At 35.5% G+C, this 15560-nt stretch overlaps 4 protein-coding genes across 4 annotated transcripts; 1 reads left to right on the top strand and 3 right to left on the bottom strand.

Annotated features, from left to right (window-relative positions):
- Positions 1-12: 12 nt before the first annotated feature.
- On the bottom strand, positions 13-2999 carry LOC116105563. Its single transcript, XM_031391962.1, has 4 exons — positions 2730-2999; positions 2492-2623; positions 1848-2096; positions 13-524 (listed from the first exon to the last, which is right to left on the bottom strand). Exons 1-4 carry the CDS (start codon positions 2910-2912, stop codon positions 246-248), a joined length of 843 nt encoding a protein of 280 aa, XP_031247822.1. The 5' UTR covers positions 2913-2999; the 3' UTR covers positions 13-245.
- An 846-nt stretch (positions 3000-3845) lies between these two features.
- On the bottom strand, positions 3846-7860 carry LOC116105574 (double-stranded RNA-binding protein 2-like). The gene is made up of 4 exons (XM_031391983.1): positions 7438-7860; positions 6515-6790; positions 5645-5864; positions 3846-5285 (listed from the first exon to the last, which is right to left on the bottom strand). The coding sequence occupies exons 2-4, from the start codon at positions 6758-6760 to the stop codon at positions 3967-3969; spliced, it is 1785 nt and encodes a 594-aa protein (XP_031247843.1). The 5' UTR covers positions 6761-6790; positions 7438-7860; the 3' UTR covers positions 3846-3966.
- Positions 7861-9376: 1516 nt separating this feature from the next.
- Positions 9377-11045, top strand: LOC116105570 (divinyl chlorophyllide a 8-vinyl-reductase, chloroplastic). Its single transcript, XM_031391979.1, has one exon. It carries the CDS (start codon positions 9517-9519, stop codon positions 10762-10764), a length of 1248 nt encoding a protein of 415 aa, XP_031247839.1. The 5' UTR covers positions 9377-9516; the 3' UTR covers positions 10765-11045.
- A 1470-nt stretch (positions 11046-12515) lies between these two features.
- LOC116105480 (CASP-like protein 1D1) lies at positions 12516-13500 on the bottom strand. The gene is made up of 2 exons (XM_031391895.1): positions 13223-13500; positions 12516-13121 (listed from the first exon to the last, which is right to left on the bottom strand). Exons 1-2 carry the CDS (start codon positions 13447-13449, stop codon positions 12770-12772), a joined length of 579 nt encoding a protein of 192 aa, XP_031247755.1. The 5' UTR covers positions 13450-13500; the 3' UTR covers positions 12516-12769.
- Between the last annotated feature and the right edge of the window lie 2060 nt (positions 13501-15560).

Here is a 15560-nt window from a genome sequence, read left to right as displayed (position 1 = left end):
ACCAGGAAAGAATTTGACTGCCCTAAGAAGTATGCCAAACTAACTGCTATAACTATAAGTCCACACTGCAAATTTCAAACAAACTTTATTCGGATATGGCATTTCAAAGATCATTAATATGTTACAATTTGCTATATTTTTTATGATTTATGAAATAAATACACAAATCCTTGAAATACGGTTTTCTGATAAGCTATACAATGATAACAGAAGCTTATGTACATATGTGCATCATTATAACGTTTTTAACCCAGAGCCTGGGAGCTTTGACAACACCATGGAGTGCGTGAAGGATTAACAAAAGAGATCTGAACTCGTAAAACCTCATGAATGGCACCACGGTGAAGCACTCCTAGAACCTCTGCTTCTTTTGTCATTGCAAGATCTGCCAGAGAGACCCGACGGGAACGAGACTCATCTCGCATCCGGAAGCCATAGAACCATCTGCCAAGCTTCCACCATTTAACGCACACTTGACGCTCTGAAATCTTGCAACTCTGAAGTGCTTCCATTACAATCTCAGGCTGCCAATTATTATGTTCTAACATCATTGATCATATATCTTATAATCGCAAAAGTCAAAATGTTGCTAAATGCTATCTAATAATAATTAACTTGTAATTATGCAAAATCAGAACTTTTCCTCACAAACAAGCAAATTTTGATGAATGTTGTTTATGAAGACCCTGCCAACGTAGTATTCTCAGGTAGGCAGCTCACTGATATGTGAGGCCCCACATATAAATTGCAATTTAGGTGTTCAATTCATGTTTGCTACCCAACCATGGTGGACGTCGGGTACTTTTGTGAGAAGTATAATGCACAAGCTTTGATAACCAGAAAATAGATTGCAACAAGATAATAAGAAAAAGGTTCCTTTAACATGTGCATGGCCTTAACATTTGCATATGTAAAAGCAATGGGCTATCCATTACAAGATTAGCCAATGCTTATTTACAGGTAATTCTCTCTGAAATGTCCTATTTGGCTAAACTTGATATTACAGCACAATGCCATAATTGAATTGCATAGAGTACTTGCACACTAGCTATTGCTAAAAGCAGTTTTAAAGTGAACAGACTTTAAAGCTAGTACTTGACAAAAGACTTCTTCAGCAGGGAAAAGTCTTAATAAAGCTCACTATTGAACTAGGCTTAGGACTAGACAATCTGTAACTTGAAACTTTACCAACTCTAATTCAAATACCATTTTTAATACTGTTTTTATCCTTAAATGATGCCAAATTGTAGCATATACCATTTAGCCATAAACTCCCTGTTTCTATCTCTTCTGATTTCTTTGGTAGAGAAGACTCTCCACAGTGTGCTTCAGGGTTAGAAAACTTAAAAATTGCCAATAAAACACTTCAAGAGAAGAGAGGATAACCTTTATATAGAAGAGGAGCAGCTTAGAAATCAGCAAAAGTGGTAACCTAGGTAAACCCAAAATTATAATCATCTGGTATTCAATTAATCCATCAAGATAACTGAACTATTCAAAGTCCTTACAGCCATGTCCACTTCCAACTCTATTCCTACAGATGATGAAACGGCTGGCACAGGTTTACTACCCAGATATGGAATAGTTCTGATAAACCATAGACGTTGCTGACTATGGTTTTACATTTTTTATTCCCTCCTCCAAAAAGGACTGATGGAATGGGTAGTTATATTTGATGCAAAGACAACTTCCACTTGACGGACTCTCATACCACAATAATGATGTAATATAACCAATTAAAACAAGAACATGAACATTTACTCAAACTAGAATCATTCCCATTTCCGAAAATGCATATAAAACATCATAGCCTGATAAAGATGAAAATAAGAGGCAGGAGTAGTTACCGGCATTTTAAGCCAGAAAATGCAGTAGTGCAAGCCGACCAAGTTAAGCAACACATTCAGTTTCGGCTTAAACAGAAACATCTGCACATCTTTGAATCCAAGCTGTATAGCGTTTAGGTTTTCAATTGCATGTAGATAATCTCCAACCTCTAGTGACTCTGATCGCATGCATTGCTCCACATACTTAACCACATCACTTGTTCCACTTGCCATCTCATGATGCCGTTTCATATATAATTTCCTCCATCCCTATATAACCGAAAACTTTATTTTGTAAATACTTAAATCTCATTCACCTCTCTTAAGGTTTGATACGAAATGCGTACAAAATTATTCAAAGTTTCCAACCCATTTCAGACGTTCATGAATTCAACAAAAGAAACAACTCTAAATCTGTAAGTACTTAAACGACAGAGCTTTACAAATTTGATTAATATCTATTCAGGTTTGATGCAAATCGTGACAAAAATATTCAAGGTTTCTATAAAATTTAGAAAATAGTTGAACAAAGACACAAACTTTATATCTTTGTGTGCTTAAAAAAGAAAATTCACCCCAGGAAAATCAACGAAGTTATTCCAAATTCCAGTAACTACAAATAAGAAATTAAAATTCAATATATTAGAAAAAAAAATGATCCATACAGTTACAGAAGGTTCATTGAACATTGACAGAATTGGCCATCTTTGTCTTGTAAGAGATTCCCATATGCAATCCGACCCGCATAAGTTTCTCCAAAACCATGAACAACTTCCCAAAGCACACACTTCTGGTTCCTTAATTTCCCCAAAGTAAGATAGTCAAATCGTTAAAAAATTACCAAATTTATGAAAAAAATAAATAAATTCATTTATCATTACACTTGATGAATAAAGCATAAACCTCAAGGAATGAAGCAATCTTGAGGGCAATATCGTCAGGGAGTGAACTTTGAATAACACACTGCGATTGCTTCATGGTTGCCTGAGATTTTTTGTTAAAGTGAATGTTTCTCATCTCGTCTTCTTCTTCTTCTTCAGTTTGGGATGAAAATGAAACGATTCCATCGTTATTAATTGTATGCATTTTCCAGATGAAGATGAAACTTTAAAAAGGTAAAAACCTTATATATTTTTTGTCATGATACGCCACTACTACAAATGTGGAAGCTGGCTCTGATTTTGTAACTCTGACTTTCTGATAGATGATTCCAAGTAGTTGACGGTGGTGATTTGCTTATCGCGTATAAAACGGATGAAAACGGCGTCGTTATACAGCATGTTCTAGCTCTTGAAAACGGCGTCGTTATATATTTTAATAAATACCCATGAAAAAGGAAGTATCACCTTTTCTTTTTCGAGAAATACCCATCTAAGAAGCAAGTTTAAGCTACAATAAAAGGATTTAGAGGTGTTTCTGTGATGATCACAATTTCTTATGGAACAATGCAGAGCACATGGCAGTCTCCCTCCATGGCCAAATTTCTAATTTCTGAAGGTAAATGCACAATGCGCATACGCATACGCTATGTTTGCATTGAAAAACAAGCCAATGAGAATGACCCACCAGAACAAAACTATCTACTAACTTGTGAATTTATTTTCACTCGTCAAACTTTATAATTCTTTGTAAACTGCAATAATCTGAAGAACAATCAGAATCACAAAATTGACGGAAAAATGTGAATCACTTCGAGATGCATTGCAACATTTCATGTTGATCAGAAATAAAGACAGTAGGATAAGTTATTTCAAAGAATATATTCTTTTATTTATATAATGCTTTATTCTGAGTCACTATATATGTATATGTATATATATATATGGAATAGACAACATTAAATTATCTCACTANAATTCTTTGTAAACTGCAATAATCTGAAGAACAATCAGAATCACAAAATTGACGGAAAAATGTGAATCACTTCGAGATGCATTGCAACATTTCATGTTGATCAGAAATAAAGACAGTAGGATAAGTTATTTCAAAGAATATATTCTTTTATTTATATAATGCTTTATTCTGAGTCACTATATATGTATATGTATATATATATATGGAATAGACAACATTAAATTATCTCACTAACAGCCTTTAACAACTAGAACTATGCACACAGACTCAAAAGATTATCCGCTGCTCAAATTTGAAGCTTACTAAAGTCTGAACTTGCAGCTGATGTGTCCCCTCTTGGTTCTTTAGTTCTCTTCTCGGCCCCTGGAAATGATTGCTCCATGCCGGGATCTGGAGCTTTCTTAATAGGTGGAGCTGAACAAACTGGAACAACTGACCGGACATGAACTGCAGGTGCCATAAAATTAACTGAAGGCCTTCTTCCCATGTTCTTCATGCCTTCAGGCCAAGGTCTTGATGAACATGCAGATGCTGCAATCCTTACTGGAGGTGGAGCACACATAAGAGGATTTGAACTCTCAGTTCTGAGGCTACTGGTGGATATGGCACCAGCTGTTCTGATCGTCACAGGGGCTGCAAATGAAGCTGGCACAAAATTCTTGACTGATGCTGGAGAGCTAGTCATGGGGGTGTTTGGAGCTCTAACATTAGGCCGCAGATAGTCAAAGCCATCTGAGTTTTGTAACCGGAACTTGTTCCTGTCTGTGCTAATTGCACTGGTTCTATAACTAGCATCCATGAATCCGGGGGGAATCCAATTATACTGTTCAATTTGGTTGCTATGCAATTGAATTGAGTTTCTAACAGTGGGTGCTGAACCACCACTTTTCTCTTCATCCCTCTCCTGAAGCACCTGCATTTTATGCTCAGAATGACTGGTGAGGGTAACCAAAGAATTTGAAACTTCAGTTGGAGGAAGCCTGGGTACATTTGAAGGGAAATTGTTTTTCCAACAATTGGAACCTCCATCGCCCTTAGCCCATTCCTCTTCTATTTGAGAGTTTTCCTCTATCTCTTGTATAGTGACTTGGGAAACATTCCTAAAAGGAACAGGCATCACACGGTTTGAGAAATAGAGAAAAGGGCCAATTTCGGGAACAAGGGAAACAGGTTCTTGTGCCTGCTCCAGGAAACATTGTCCATGATCTGGCTGGAATAAGGATCTAATAAATGGAAAAAAGTGAGGTCTAGGGGGAGAAATTGGTAAAGATGAAAGTGCCAACAGGTGGTTCTGCTGCTGCGATGGTCTTTCTTGGGGATAAGTATGGTACATAGACAATTCTGGAGAAAACTGCGAGCACCGCCAATTTTGGTGCTGCAGAGAATATGATCTAGTATCACCATATGGGACTACATCCCTCCAAATGGGACCTGAACCCCGCCCAAGTCGCCTTTCTCTTTGTTGTGAATTTTTCGTTTCTGGTGGTTTTAGAGTAGCAAGATAACGGGCAATAATTACTTGTTCTTGGTCATCATTTGTTCCAGTCTCTGAAAATGGAGAAGAAGAAAAGGGAGAGGAAGAGGATGAAGAAGCTGACCTTGACACTGCACATGAGCACCATGAGAGAATATCAGACTGGGCCAGTAAGACACACATAACATTGATTATTACTTTCAGAATAAAAAGAAAAAAAAAAAAAAACTCCGACTGAAGGATTTAGCATATATTAAAGCTCCTTGGCAAATCCTGTATGCAAAAGTTTCAGGTATTGCATATTCTGTGGATAAAGGTCATCGGTCAATGGAACAGTCACCTAATTGTCCCATCTCCCCCTTTTCTTTTGTGATTGTCCTAGGGCAAGTGAACTATATCCATCACAACATAAGTAGAATTCTTACACGCTACTTGGACATGATTAAGCCAGAGCACTCAGCAAAAAACTGATAAGAGAAGATACACATACATTTTTTCAAGGCTGACCAAGCAGTCAATGCTGCATTTTTCTGTGCTTGCTTCTTTGTTTTAGCAGGTTCTCCCGTAAAGCTCATTCCAGCAAGTTCCACTATACTAGAAAAAACCGGAAAATGGCCTGGTCCAGATCGAACAGTTGTGTAAACCGGCAGTTTCAGCCCAGCTCTGTGAGCTGTTTCTTGAAGTAGATTCTTGTAAACTCCAGTTTCATCCTGTGTTGAAGAGATTTTCAAAATGTGCATCAGGTTAGTTTTCAATGATGAATGGAAAACCATGACAGTTATTACACCCCATGTAGAATACAAAATGAGCCAACATAAATTTACTAAATTTCAGTTGGGTATAATTTCTCATGTAAGAAAAAGGTTGAAGACATGAATAGAACACTGAATGCATGACATGTTACCCCAGCCCCCAACTTTTTTGTGGTCCACTGCAGGTTCAGTGGGCAAAGGAGTTGCACAACGGGAGGAAGCCATTTGAATCCATAATCGGTTGTTTGGGTTCAATGGGCCAAAGAGCAACCAAATGGGAGAAAGCCATTCCCCTTCTCATCAACCATCCTTTCCCTACTAAGCAGGATTCAATTACAGGTCACTTTTATGATGACAAGGGATTTTACTAGCTACTACAGATAAACCCACTTTAGATAATGCTACAATGATATATGGATCACATATTCCGTGTCTTTTATAACATCTAATATTAAGTCATCTCTAGATATTATAAAGGACTGTTCTAAGCCTAATATAATGTAAGGTGAATACTTTAATTTTCATAATAAACCATTAAATGACTCAACATAGGCAGGTGAGAAATTAAATAAAAGGGAAAGGAAGCAAAAACTGTGTTAAGCATATACCAATACTCTTGCAGCCAGGGCTTTAGAGGGGCCTTTCTTTGCAAGCGCACTAAGTGCAACCTCAGCTGCAGCATGCTCGGCTTGTCTGAGAGTACTGCAGAAAGTTGGACTCTCAAATATTTCCCCATTGAAGTTAACTGTAGCTTTGAAGCGAGGGGCATGGTCCGGTCCTTCTCGGATACAGGAATACGATGGCAAGTTGAAACAGCTTCTCTGAGCTAATTCTTGCAACTGATTCTTATACATCCCTGTGATTACAGACGACCACAAGGGAATCTACAGAAAGAAATGAAAAGTTCAGTCTTATTGGAAGATACAGAGAAAAAGCAGTTCATCTTTCAGAGAAGCTTAATAATTAGTCAAACAATCCAATGAGACCAAAAACCATAAAAGCATTTTGCCAGAGGGCTTTTCTCAGGAAAACAAGTCTTTAAATCAAACAGCCAAGAAAATAATTAAACCATGAAGAAACCAACCAAAAACAAGAAAGACAAATGACAAAGTATGAATCATATGATGATCTTTAACTCAGCCCAATTATCAAACTCCAGATACACTTAACCAACCATGAACTACACAATGAATTGAACCGACACAGTATTCACTACTTGTATTGAATTGAAGGTGAAGGTTTTTAAATTTTATTTAAAGAACCCCATTTATAAATTATTATATTCAAAAACCACTTTTCATCAGATCGCCCACAACCCAGATACTTATTCAGATTCAGGAAACCACAGAAGTGTCTCAAGAATCAAACTTTACACCAAAAGTCATTCTACATACTTCTACAAAAAAATACCCAGAAACCTGAGTGACATAAAACTAACACCTATTCGATCAAATTTCAATCTTGAGAGCTTGAGCTGTGAATAACAAATAAAGATAAAAAGGAAAAAAGAAAAAGAAGAAAGGAACTTCACCTCAAAAGGGTCTCAAGCATTGAAATTTTTTGACCCATGTGAAGGGTCGATCACTGGAATATAGAAGTCATAGTTACCACAAAGTTGAAGTACAAGAAGATCCAAACGACAAACTCGGCTTTATTGATTAAATTTTGATCTTTTGTGCTGTTGTTTTTGTTTTCTGTGTAGAGTAGTGTGTTTCTACTTTCTACTGCTATAAGCTACTGAGCTAAAACTGTGTACCGTTGTGAACTGACTGATGTTTCACATACTTCATACTTGGATGATGAAGTTACTTGTTTCTTCTTAAACTACACAAAATAATACAAACGATAAAAAAGAAACTCCCTTCTTTTAACATCAACCACTATTGAATGTTGTATTAAGTTTTGGTGGTTTTGATAATTGCGCCTACCGCACTAAATCTTTAAGCGCATTTATCTACTCCGAATGTTGATATCTTGTGGCCTTTGTTAAATGTCTTTTTCTTATAATTACTCTCCTGTGTAGGCCTCTCAAGCAACTCTCTCTCTCTCTCTCTATATATATATATATATATATTCAATTATATTATTGGACACTGACTCATTCATTTTAAACTCAAAATCCAACCTAAAATTTGATCTTAGATCCTGTTCATGTTCAAACTCTTAATCTCCCTGGTCTTCCATAGCTTTCAAAAAAAATGACGTGATGCGAATCATTTCTTGGAATCAGTATAAAACCAACAATAAACTGAATAATCAAACTAAATTATTCTTTTAGCTGATATTTTCTGGAGAATGAGGCTTTAAATTTGACAATAAGGCCATTGAAAAAGCATTATGAAAACACATCTTAAGAATAATGTAGTTTTGAGTTTATGATGACATTCGAAATTTTTCCTAAGTATTCTTCAAATATTCTGTGTCTGTGGCAAGCCAAAGATGAACTAGCCTGTAGACAATTAGTCTTGCAATATTAGAGTTATGGTCAGGTGTTTTTATGGTACAAAAAAAATTAAAACCGAAAATATAAGTTAATTAATAAACAAAGTAAAAGACAAATGGAAGTTTTTAACTTCTGTCATAACCAATTAATCTGTTAAGTGTACAACTTAGGCTCTTGATTTATTTATCATAAAATTCAAAGCTAATTAATTTAAGGGAGAATAACATTTTCCCACCCAAGGTTTGGCAGAACGAAAACTATTTTTCCCACCCGTTAAGTTTCAAAATAACACTTTTCCACAATTCGTTAGGTTCTGTTAGTATTTTCTGTTAATATTTGATTGAAAAGACTAAAATACACTTAAATCGTTTATTTCTTAATTAATTTATTATAAATTAAATTTATTTAAGTCAAAGTCTTTACTCGATTATTTATTAGTTCAAGTGTAAAGATACATTTTTTCTTTTGTTTATTTAATTAATTAGGAATATTGATTTTCTATGTTAATTAGTAAAAATGAAAAACATTATATTATGAAAAAAATTATAAATTTAATAGATTATTGATTAATAGTGATGAGATATTGATGATATTATAAATAAATAAATAAATATTAAGGTCATTTAACTTTAAACAATTTTATAACATTATTTCTAACTTTTTAGGAAGGGATAATTATTTTTTCTTTTTTGACTATTTAATATTTGACATTTTGGCTAATTAAAAAATAATAAAAAATTTATAAAGTCAAATATTTAAGGGTATTTTCGTTTTTTCGGTAAAATATTAAAGAAAAACATAACAGAACCTAACAAAGGGTGTGAAAGTGTTATTTTGAAACTTGATAGGTGGAAAAGGTCATTTCGCCAAACCTTGGGTGGGACAAGGTCGTTCTCTCTTAATTTAAAGTAATAATGCTTCCATTGGGAACTAATTATCAGAAGGATGTAAATGTAAAATCCAAAACTTTAAGGTTCAAAACAAAGTTTTTCTAAGCAGATATTATCCACCTATCGTTTAGAATCTACCTTGAAGCAACGGCCATGAAAGCCAAACTCTCACAAAACGCCCGCCTCACATTCTCTTTTAACAGTCGTGTTTTTTCTTCACCAAATTTCAGCCCTTCTTTTCTACGCTCAAACTTCTTCGTCTGCTACAACAAGAATAATGGCTTCACTTTGTTTCTTCTCCAATGTCTTCACTCTTCATTCACCAAAGTGTCAAAGTTTCACCGGCAGTCGCCTCTCTTCTCACTTTCTTGATCATCAAATCAAGGTAAACTCCTTTCCTCATGTAAATTTATCACTGCCGTTTAAGTTTAGTTGTAAAAGATTCAACCCCATTACAGCTTCAGCAACAACAACTATTGAAACCAGTTCATATTCGTTTAGAAACAAGAATCCGAAAGATATTAACATTGTGGTGGTGGGTTCAACTGGGTATATTGGGAAGTTTGTAGTGAAAGAGTTGGTTAATAGAGGTTTTAATGTTATAGCAATTGCTAGAGAAAGAAGTGGAATTAGAGGTAAAAATGATAAGGAAGAGGCCTTGAATCAGTTACAAGGAGCAAATGTGTGCTTTTCTGATGTGACAAATGTGGGAACTTTACAGAAAAATTTGGAAAATTTGGGAGTTTCAATAGATGTGGTTGTGTCTTGCCTTGCTAGTCGTTCTGGTGGGGTGAAAGATTCATGGAAAATTGATTATGAAGCAACAAGGAATAGTCTTGTTGCTGGTAGAAATCGTGGGGCTTCACATTTTGTTGTACTTTCTGCAATATGTGTGCAAAAACCCCTTCTTGAATTTCAGCGCGCAAAGCTGAAATTTGAGGCTGAATTGGTGAAGGAGGCTGAAGAAGATAGTAGGTTTACCTATAGTATAGTGAGGCCAACTGCATTTTTCAAAAGCTTAGGGGGACAGGTTGAGTTGGTGAAAGATGGGAAGCCTTATGTGATGTTTGGAGATGGGAGGTTATGTGCTTGCAAGCCAATAAGTGAGCAGGATTTGGCTTCGTTTATCGCGGATTGTGTGCTGAGTGAAGATAAGATTAACCAAATATTGCCAATTGGTGGTCCAGGGAAAGCATTGACACCATTGGAACAAGGTGAGATATTGTTTAGACTTCTGGGGAAGGAACCCAAGTTCCTCAAAGTGCCAATTGGGATCATGGATTTTGCTATTGGGGTTCTTGATTTCCTTGTCCAGATTTTTCCTGCTATGGAAGATGCAGCTGAGTTTGGGAAAATTGGAAGGTATTATGCAGCTGAGAGCATGTTGGTTTTGGATCCTGAGACAGGTGAGTATAGTGCCGAAAAAACGCCAAGTTATGGAAAGGACACTCTGGAGGAATTCTTTAAGAGGGTTCTTAGGGAAGGGATGGCTGGTCAGGAGTTGGGGGAACAAACAATCTTCTAGATCTTCTTGTTTGTAAAAGTTGTAAATTTAGTGCTCCCTTGATATCACCAGTTTTGTAACACGGCATGCAAAAAGGTATGAGGTTTGCTACTCTCAGAAAGTTCTCAAGCTGTTGTATGGATTGTATTAAATGTTTTGAAAGATTTCCATTTATCCAATGCACAAATTAATGTTGTGGGAAATGTATGATAAATGTTCAATGACATGTTTATGTATGATTGTCTCTGTAGTGAAATTGATGCCAATCAATTGCAGAATGCTCATTTGGTAATGGACTTATGAGGGAATAAGGATTTGATATTGTGAAAGAAGGTTGAGCTGTCTTCTATTCCACCAATGTAGCCTATAATTCAACTAGCATTCTTTATTGTTATGTAGTGTGTTTTGATATGTCTTAAGTTGATCAAGCACCTGTTGCTTCAATTTTAGAACACACCACCAAGCAAGATTTGGAACCTTAGAATACCAATATATGGCCATTGTCTAGATATGTGTGGAGTAATGGAGTCCAAGAGTTTTTGTACTTTCAACAGTTCATGCCACAGATAGATTCTTTGTTTCTTTATCACTTGGTCATTAGCTTCATTGCCTGCCTCATTTAAATTGAAGTCCAATTAATCGAATTTTAGATGAAAAATTAAATTATCAATTACAGGAGGCTTATCTGAATAGTTTTGGTAGGTCAGACTTAGAATACACAGTTTCCAGTTTATAAATTGGCAGTGGACATAAAAAACTTCAATTGCAATGTATATGGGCACCATCTGGACAAAGGTAAAAGTCTTGGGTAGCCAGTATCCAGAGTTTTGCTTCAAGACTTGAGGGCAACCTTGTCATGTAGGGATTGAACTTGTAAGTTCTTATTGGGACCCTCTTTTTATTACTATGCTTTTCAACCCGTCTAAGTGATAGATTCACTTGATATAAACCTAAATTGCAGATTTATTGCAGAGATTGTAGTTAATGGTACTATTGCCTCCATGGCTGCATTGAAATGGTTTTACCTTTGTAAGTTTAAATCCTCTCATTCCTAATGAATGATCTTAGTTGTGTATTGTTTCCCCTACACTCTCGTACATCACAGATTGGCAAGTTTAATTACAACAAAGTTTAGGGCATTGCAGAGTCCCAAATTTGTTGTCACTTCCATGGAAAGAGTGGCAACAGCTGCATATTTGGTGCTTCATGCATCTGTTAATGTTGGCTGACCTGTGTAAGCTTTGGCTAGTAGAGATTCAACAATACCAGGCCGATACCCCCATCACTAGTTTTCTTTATATCTCAATTCATACAACAGTTCCCGTCTCTTAGCTGTTTCTGCTAGGAAGTGCTTTAACAGACCCACTATGAGTCCCCGTTACATTTTGTTGGGACTAGGGCAAGAAATCGCATCTCTGAGCAAATTGTTCTCATCATTGTGTTACCAGTGTCTGTTTATGGAGCGAAAATGAGAGGGCTTATAGGATAAACTATGTTGAGTGGTGAGTACACGAGGAAATGAGTCTTATGATTTGATCTTGGTTGTAGGAGGAGCATAGTTTTTATACCAATTACTTTATGTGAACTCGGCTTCTCTTGCATATATTTTTAGCAAATCTAGTCGTTGAGTGGAAGTCTAATTACCAAGTCTGCTAATAATTTGCCTCTCTTCCAACTTTTAAGTGACGATGTTTGAAACTATTTTGTCTAGACTGATCCTTTCGGTGTACAAAATTTCTAAATGGTAGCCATCTGAATTTCTATTTTTAAATGCTCAAGTAGAGTTCAATAGCATCTTATCCCAACAATAGGGTCTGCCAGCATAACAAATGTCATCAACTAAATTACATATTTTAGTGAGAACTTACAAATAAATTTAAATAACATACAATGAAAGAACATACAAATAAATTAAACACCGTTCAATAAACCCTTGCCATACATAAATACACAGAACATATAATTAAATTAACACATAAACTGCAGCAATGGCATGATGGAGGTAGAAATTTTATAGCTGGTATCTCTAATCACGGACCCTTTTGTAAAGGGAGTAAATAGACAGCACAGAGAGCAGAATAAGCAGAATGGAAGCAACTAATGCGACCGCGGACGCGCTTCCTATATGTCGACAGTACTTTCCGTAAACAGAGCATATCTCTGACCACCCTGTGTGTTTGTTTCCCTTTAATCCGATATATGCAACCGCAGTTGATGCTCCGGTTGCTGAACCTACAAGTCCCAGCATCACCACGTCCCAGAATGCTAAAAGTAGCAAGTAAAGTTTCGGGGAAACCCGCTTCGCCATTACTGAAAGTGATACAAGAGTTGTGATGAAACTGTAGACAACAGCAATCGATAATGCTACCACAAAATATCTGCACAAAGACATAGGAAATTGACGTTAAACTTCCATAATCGAGAATCATTCTAGTCATCCATAAATAAGGCAAAAGATGAATGCATTTGAATTAATTACATGAAGGCTGGAGAGTAAGTAAACTTGGAAGGAACTCTGATACTAAAGGGTGGCACCGCCAGGGCCACAAGTTTTGTCTCCTTGCTTGTAACCATGACAACAACAGCACTCAGTGAGGCTGCAAACAATAACACCCGGAGAGTCACATCAACGGCGGAACAGTTTCCACCGGCAGGAGACTGCTTTTCGGATCTTGACGGCGTTTCTGGCTTATAGGTAGAGGCCATAGCTTTTAGTTATTTGTTGCCTAAAAGACTACTCAAAGTTATAATGTCTTTCTTTGCTGTACTGTGCAAAGATGAACCATTTCCATATATATATATATATGAACCTCGGGTAGTGATGGATGAGGCTCAAATATAGATATATTAGCAGTTCCCTGCACGTCGGGTGAAGTTGAAATTAATAGCTATTGTTAATCGCCATGGACGTTGAATTTGAGCTGGGATATATCTTTAAATTAGTTAAGGCTACTTCATTTCTGCATATATAAATGAATTATAAAAAACTTCCTTCTGTAATACGAAAGATTATGAAATCTTCGGGTTTTTACATGAAAACCATTCTGATTTAGTAAAAGAACAAGGAGACCCATCAATTCTGGAATGGAATACTTACATTCTTGTTTTTGAAAGAATTTGTGAAAGGTTGATTCTGACAAAGAATTTTGGGTACAACAATTATACACTACTTTGCCTTTTATTCTGGAATAAAGATGGGTTGACAAACATTTTTCACAATTTTTTCTCATAAACGTTGACGTAGCTCACATTTAGACAGATGAGACTCATTGTTGGGCAGGTAGGATCCATTGTGAACCGATCAATTACGAGATGACACGTCGTATTGTGAGCAAGAGTTAGTGAGAAAGGTTTGTGAGCATAGTAATACTGTTTATCCTGCAATAAAAAGAAGCTGGTATCTTTTTTCTATTGGGTTGTCCATTTTACCTTTATGATATAATCTTTTCACAAATATCCTCAATTCAAGGGTTTAAGTATCATATTTTGAAATCTATGGGTTTACGTATTGCCAATAAACCTCAGGGGTGTCCATGAAAAACTGGGATATCTTGCTTATTTGCTGCGCAATATCCATAAAAGAATAGTTATCTAGTTGGAATTGGAAAGAAGTAATGAGTTGGCCATTGTATATAAAATTACAGGGGAAGAGAATTGTCACCGCTGGCGCGGGGGTGGCGCCGAGGTGTCGTGTTGATTTGTTTTGCGAACTAACTTGATTTTCAGGCAGAACGCGGTCTTAGTTTATAGAAATTTAATTTGAAGATTGAAGAAAACTTCTGGCAGTCAAAGAAAACTACGGCCATATCATGTCTCATCAAAACCGCAGCTCAACTTGACTGCATGTATAAGCAAACTTATATTATGTAATTTATGTGGTTTCTATATATATATTCAGATTTTACCTGCATGTGAAATATATTAAAGACGATAAATTTATTGCATAAGTAAAAATTTAATTTTATATTAAAGCTTAATTAACAAATCAACTAACTTAATTTTTTTTTTTTTTTTGTTACGAGATTAAAAAAAAAAAAATGAAAACTCACTGTTACAAGATGACCACCGTCAGCAGCCACTGGTCATCCGTGGCCGAAGGCGAGTTTACCGACATCACCTAGATCATAAGTCTATAAGAATTGATTATACAAGTGCTGTTGCATACCAATGGGCATTTGGAGCTCGCTAGGAATGCCGATAAGGATCATAAGCCTAAAAAATTGAATTTTTAGCATGAAGAATAATTTTTTTTTTTTTAAAAAAAAAAAGACTTATCTTAAAAGAAAAGGTTGAGAAACTATAACAAGCTTAAAACTATATATATTTTGTAATATAAAATTTCCCATACAAAACTTATTTATCTATTAAAAAAATTTAAATTTTAAATTAAAAAAAATTTAACTTTATCAAAGTAAATATAAAGAGGTAGAGTTTATTGAATATGGTCAAGTTTCAAAGTGTTTATATCAAAGTGATTATAAAGAATGCGAAATTAAAGGTAATTTAATAATTAATTTAAATATAAATTTCTAATACTAGAGTTAGAATTTTGAATTTTTGAGGTTGATAGTGGGTCTTGTTTGATTTCTCCATTAGCCCATTAATTTTATGAACTTTTATTATAGATGGGCTGAGCTTAGGGTCCATTACGTATTTCCTAACTTCTACCTTAGATAGGGGTATAATATCATTTAACGATAAATAATGATAATAATAATAGTTGTTCTTATATATATTAAAAATTATAAATATATTCATTATTTTACTTTAGATCTGAAATATTTTAATATATTCTCTTTGTATAAAGTTGTGAACTC

The sequence above is a fragment of the Pistacia vera genome, unplaced genomic scaffold, assembly GCF_008641045.1.
Source record: "Pistacia vera cultivar Batoury unplaced genomic scaffold, PisVer_v2 Contig50, whole genome shotgun sequence".
Lineage (NCBI taxonomy): Eukaryota > Viridiplantae > Streptophyta > Magnoliopsida > Sapindales > Anacardiaceae > Pistacia > Pistacia vera.
This window is presented reverse-complemented; position numbering and strand designations above follow the sequence as displayed.

Bases quoted from the DNA above. Each gene is read 5' to 3' on its own strand.
- LOC116105563 (XM_031391962.1), bottom strand. From the start codon at position 2,912: ATGCATACAATTAATAACGATGGAATCGTTTCATTTTCATCCCAAACT. The intron at 2,097-2,491 runs GTATGGATCATT...TCGGTTATATAG, and splicing joins TCAATGAACCTTCTGTAACT to GGATGGAGGAAATTATATAT. The intron at 525-1,847 runs GTAACTACTCCT...AATAATTGGCAG, and splicing joins TTTTCTGGCTTAAAATGCCG to CCTGAGATTGTAATGGAAGC.
- LOC116105574 (XM_031391983.1), bottom strand. From the start codon at position 6,760: ATGTATAAGAATCAGTTGCAAGAATTAGCTCAGAGAAGCTGTTTCAAC. The intron at 5,865-6,514 runs GTATATGCTTAA...TCTTCAACACAG, and splicing joins CCCTGGCTGCAAGAGTATTG to GATGAAACTGGAGTTTACAA. The intron at 5,286-5,644 runs GTATGTGTATCT...GCTCATGTGCAG, and splicing joins TTGGTCAGCCTTGAAAAAAT to TGTCAAGGTCAGCTTCTTCA.
- LOC116105570 (XM_031391979.1), top strand. From the start codon at position 9,517: ATGGCTTCACTTTGTTTCTTCTCCAATGTCTTCACTCTTCATTCACCA.
- LOC116105480 (XM_031391895.1), bottom strand. From the start codon at position 13,449: ATGGCCTCTACCTATAAGCCAGAAACGCCGTCAAGATCCGAAAAGCAG. The intron at 13,122-13,222 runs GTAATTAATTCA...GTCTTTGTGCAG, and splicing joins ACTTACTCTCCAGCCTTCAT to ATATTTTGTGGTAGCATTAT.